This window comes from Phoenix dactylifera, chromosome 2, assembly GCF_051530095.1.
Source record: "Phoenix dactylifera cultivar Ajwa chromosome 2, Ajwa_hap1_PhDact_Kaust_v1.1, whole genome shotgun sequence".
In the NCBI taxonomy this organism is placed as follows: Eukaryota; Viridiplantae; Streptophyta; class Magnoliopsida; order Arecales; family Arecaceae; genus Phoenix; species Phoenix dactylifera.
In genome coordinates this window covers 14282611-14288054 of record NC_143191.1, presented here as the reverse complement: position 1 = coordinate 14288054, position 5444 = coordinate 14282611, and the positions used below count along the sequence as shown (strand labels likewise).

Genomic DNA, 5444 nt, shown 5'->3' with positions numbered 1-5444 from the left:
CATTTATACCACCAAGAAATGGTTGAAAGACACTTCTCGCTATTAGATAGGTCGAAAGAGCCATTGTGAAACAATAACAACCATTCTAATTTATAAAAAAAACTAGCCATTCTGTTGTCAGGCACAGACAGGGCGACTCGTCTTTTTTAGGGGTCACCTCATGATCTTTAGAGGTCAACTCATGATGTTTAGGGGTCGACTCGAACTAGCTATTATTTTTGTTGCGCTCTGTTTTTCTTCTGTGACCATTGTAGGATTGATTCTTTTGGTTTAGGGGTCGACTCGTCCATTGAAAGGGATCAACTTGTTATCTTCATGGATCAACTCTTCAACATTTATTTTGCTAGTTCTATCTTTTGTCTGTTCGACTCATTTACTTCTGGTATCGACTCTTGTCTGACTAGAGTCGGCTCGTGATCTTTATGGGTCGACTCACCAATATGTCGAATGTTATAGCTCTCCATCTTTTATTTGAGACTATTCTGGAATCGACTCATGAATTTTTATTAGTCTACATCAGTATGTGAGAGTCGACTCATTGTATTTCAGGGATCGATTCTTGAGATAGTCTTTGTTAAAATTTATTGTCATTACATGTGAGCGTTCAAAGGTTACTTCAAAGTATTTTTGGAGTCGAATCTTTTTGTGTATAGCTCAATTATATTTCTTCATATTTAAGAGTTACAGAAGGATGTTTTCTTTATTTTTTGCAAATATTCTTGTATACTCCAAGCAACTGATTAATAAACTTTTTGCTCAATTATTTTGTATTATCAAAATCAAACCTTTTTGGGTCAACTAATCCTCCTTTATCTACTTGGTGCTTCTTACCTAGCCACCTGGTGGCCGCCTTTTCCTAAATTAAGAATACTCCTAGACTACCGACACCCAAATATCACTTCTTGTGACTATCATTGTCCTATTATTGGCCTCAAGTGACCATTCACTTTCTGTGATCATCAACTACCCTTGGCTTATCTAAATTAGTGACAAGTTCTTTTGAGGAAAAGTTTAGTGCAAGTTAGGATAACCATCTTCAGTCACCTAATGCCAGAGATAATCATTGCATTTGAGCTTTTGGAGAATAAGGTTTTCCTTTTTAGTTTTTATTTTTTGCTAAGTAGGGTTTGTGACATATTCTAATATATTTTAAAATTTATTTTCAATATTTTTTATTTATTAACATTTTGAATCCTAATAAGTTGATAATTAATTTTGTTCTTTTTCCCCTTTTATCTAAGTCAAGGAATTATGCTAGCTTACTTGCATTCTAGCTATTAGAGGGCATGTAAAATTATATAAAATACTTTTCAAGTGCTTATATATAGTTCTAGGGCACATATGTTTGGTGTAACATAACTTTCTTTTCATATGGTAGTTGCAAAAAAGGAAAATAAGAAACTTACATAAGTGAGAAGCAAAATAATTGATAGGTTTTGAAGTTCCTTGTAGTGGAGGGAGAAGCAAAATAAGAAAAATGAAAGAAAGCTCTATGTACTGGGGTACTCAAGAAAGCAACTTTACACTATGGAAGTTTTTTATTTTTTAATGTTATTGGATGTAGGTTTTACTAGCTAGAGAACTTTTACTAGTTAGAATACTTTTAGTCATCAAAAAGGTTAAAAGGAATACGACACGTGAATGTTAACCGACAAGAGTGCTACGTGTTTTCTCCATGAAGGATGCATCTTTTGATGCCTATACATGCCCATAGGAATATCCGTCAAAGGGAAGAAAGCTACTAATGGAACCTTGAATCTGTTTTCTTTCCTTTCACTGCTCCCTCATGGCCATTTGATTTTCCTTCCTTTTTCTCTTCTCATCTTTCTCTCCTCTATTGAGAACTTATCAGCAAGAGTCCCTCTAGAATTGCCTTAACCTACATTAGGTGTCCTCCACCACAACTTCATGGCTGCTAACCCTTGCAACCACCACCATCCTATCATCAGCCTTGAATAACCGTCTACTCCTTGAGATCGTGTGACCATCAGTGCTTATCTAAACTTTGGTAAAAACCATGGGCAATCAACTATTGCCTTAAAGCAGATCAACTTGGAGATTCACAGATTGCTAAATTTTGAAGCCAATCTCCACATCTAAGTTTTTGGAGGTCCAAGGATTAGGGTTTCCATCGCTTCAAGGGTTACTTTCTTCTTCAATTTTCGTATCTACTCTTGGTGAGTTTTTTGGATTTCTGAGAAAAATAATTAGTTAACTGAAATTCTGCTTTCAACATTGATAATGACTTATAATACTTCTATAAATTGATCCGAAGTTTATTTTTCGATTGATCTCCCCCCTCTTTCTAAAAAGTTCTCTCCCCTCTTTTTGAAAAAAAATCACTAAAGAAGCTCTAAATCTTCTCTTCTTTTCTTCTTCTCCCCATCTGATTTTCCTCCTCTCCCTTTTTAATTCTCCTTCCTCTACTTGTTGCTCCTCATCTAAACATTTGGTTGCCATCTTTTCCTAAATACCTCCACCACCCAAATATTAGTCATTGCGACTTTTTTTCGCCATCCTATTATTGGCCTCAAATGACCTTTCACTTTCCGAGATCATCGACTAATGTTGGCTTATTAAAAATTTAATAATAAGTTTTTTTGAGGAAAAATTTTAATGGCAAGTTAGGGTAACAATCTTCAATCACCTAATTCCAAAGCTAATCATTGCATTTGAGGTTTCAAAGGTCCAATTTTTCTGATAAGTAACTTTTTCTTAAAAAAATAATCAGCATATTTTTCTTTTTTAGTTTTATTTTTCAACCTTGTTTCAACCACCAGGATTTATAACTTATTAAAATTTAATTTGAATTTTTTTTTTATTGTTCATTATAATTTCTAATGCTAATAAGTTTTTATTTATTTATTTTTCTCTTTGATTTTCCTTAATCTGAGCAAGGAATTGTGCTAGCATACTCCCTTGACGCTGCAGGTTAATCCAACAAAATCTGATGAGACATGAACAGTCGCTACTCTTGATAAAACCCTATAGCTTGTGACAGTCTAGTTCGCTGGAGCCATCGGAAACAGGGGAACAACATGACGGCATCCAAGTCCAAAGTGGGGATCAAGAACAACAAGCAACTGAGCAAGAGATTTGACGATGATGCATTAAATAAAACAATTCTAGCCATTTCCATGGCAGTGAGAAGGATGAACAAGTTGTCAAACAAGAAGCAGGACAGGCCTGATGGCCGTGCAAAATGGAAGAAAAACGTGAAAATCTCCATGTCCAAAGCGTGGAGCAACAAGCAGCAGCAGCAGCAGAAGAAGAAGAGAATTAGTGATGAACTGAACAAAAGAATTTCATCCATCGCCATGGCAGTGAAGCGGTGCAAGAAGAAGACGTCAAAGAGAAAGCAGAAGAGATCTCGCAGCTGGGCATCATCTTCTTCGCAGCGTTGGTCGAATTTCACAGAGATGGTGCTCCAGTCCCTCCCTCCTGTCTTCATTCTCCATTCCCCGTCCTCCCCCGATTCCTTCATCCTCCACACCATCCCTGAGCCTGGAGTCCATCTCTCAAAGCTCCTACCAAACACTGCCGGCAAGTTCTGGGCTGGCTTCTCTCATGGCCACCTTATCATGTTGGACAACCCGACCCACCAAAAACCATCTATCGTCAACCCTGTCGACGCTACCGCCGTCGAACTCCCGGAGTCTCCTGTTGCCTTCTCTCGAGCCATACTCACAGACATCCCGACTGCTCCGGATTGCTGGCTGCTGGGCTGGGGTGGAAATGCCAGAGGCCATCTCGTGTACTGCAATCTGCATGGCGGAGACCGCTCCGTGATTCCATGCGGCATCTCCAACATCATCCCTCTCGGCGATGATGACTATGTCGTGGTTCGGCCGCCGTCGAGAATGACGCTTGCACGCTGGTTTCGCTTCCCCCAGCCGGTGTTGGAGGAGCTCCTGGTGTTGGCTCCACTTCCACTATTCGATGCCTTGATGGTCCAGATCGACGGAAAGCTATGGGCACTAAGCTTCCCTCGCTGGGTCAAGGATGCAGGCGAATGGGTATGGTTTGAAGCCTACTGGCACGACCCGTTGAGAATGGAGTGGGTGAGGGCGGACGATAGAAAGCTGTTGGGAGGGCGAGTGCTGCTAGTGAGCAACAGTGGCTTGTCTAGAGCAGTGGAAACACCGGGTGCATGGGGAGGCCAAGGAGACTGTATCTATTACAGAGAGATGAGATGCGGAAGAATCGTCAGGCTGTGGTTGGAGGATTTAAAGCTGGAGTTCCTCTTTGAGTCTGTTGTTCCTGCTACAACTTTGATTCCATACAAAGGTAGCCGAGAGATTGGTTGGATTTGCTCGGACTCATACTGCCTGTTTTAAGCAACATTATCTTAGACTGGGTGATGGTTAAACATCAAATGCTCTGTCTGAATTTTCTTTACCGTTCCAATAGGACTTTGTTTTCAAGCTTGTTGTGAACTATACTGTTGGTTTTCAATCTATTCCGTAATGTTGGTGATGTAGGCTATAACTATTTTAAGAACCAAAGCAGGGTTTATTGTGCTGAAAATAGTACGCCTACTGCTTCTCCTTTGAAGGTTTGATTATGTTACTAGGAGTACCTTACTGATGACATCTTTGCTTGACTTGAGTTTGCTCAATATATTTGTATGTGTGAAAGTTCGTTGCATCGATCCTATATATATAACGATCTGTATCGGATTTGGAAAATGTATGAGAGTTTTATCACCTTTATGCATTATCTGCATTGCTAAATCTGTGCTTGTAGTGCCATAGAGGATACTTATATTCCATGATTACAAGAACTATATATGTTTTCAAGCCATTCTCATCTTCATTGATCAATTTCATGAAGTCTTTAGTACATAGTTTGGTTTGTCAGTCATTCGCCCATTTAGCTACTTGTTCTTCTCCTTTTTACAGGTAGTTTAGTATGTGCATTCATCGTTTGTTCTTATAATCTTCTGGTTCGACATTTTTTATCTAAGCATGTTATCTTTTATCTAAGGCTCATAAATCAAGTTCCAATACTGATTTTACATCTAAAGTGGTTTATTTCCCTGTAAATGTTAAAGACCATGCCCTCATGCATCTTTCTAAGCGTCCATTATATTGCTTATGAGTCCTTTGGTTCCTCTAAAGCTATTTCTTTCACTCCTTTTCTTCCTTCCGTGCTGCCTTCATATCTTATTGAGCTTGCTTAATTTCTTTCTCCAGTGTCCTGTACTTCAACACTTATATCGTCGAAGTAAGCTGTTTTTAGGGAGTCATTGAGAGTCTGAGACATATGGTCGTCAGTCAAGACCCAGTAAACGCAAAGAAGCCAATTGCATGCATGCTCACTGTGAACCAATCATATATTTCTCAAGTGTCTTTTCCTTCTTTTCTCAAGTGAACCAATCATATTTCCTTCTGTACATAATTTGTATGAATTTATATGTTATCTAAGATCATCAAGGATATTGC

General features: G+C 38.8%; 1 protein-coding gene across 1 annotated transcript; it reads left to right on the top strand.

Moving 5' to 3' along the window:
• Positions 1–1983: 1983 nt before the first annotated feature.
• On the top strand, positions 1984–4662 carry LOC120104557 (uncharacterized). Its single transcript, XM_039115877.3, has 2 exons — positions 1984–2177; positions 2932–4662. The coding sequence occupies exon 2, from the start codon at positions 3039–3041 to the stop codon at positions 4335–4337; it is 1299 nt and encodes a 432-aa protein (XP_038971805.3). The 5' UTR covers positions 1984–2177; positions 2932–3038; the 3' UTR covers positions 4338–4662.
• The last annotated feature ends 782 nt before the right edge of the window (positions 4663–5444 follow it).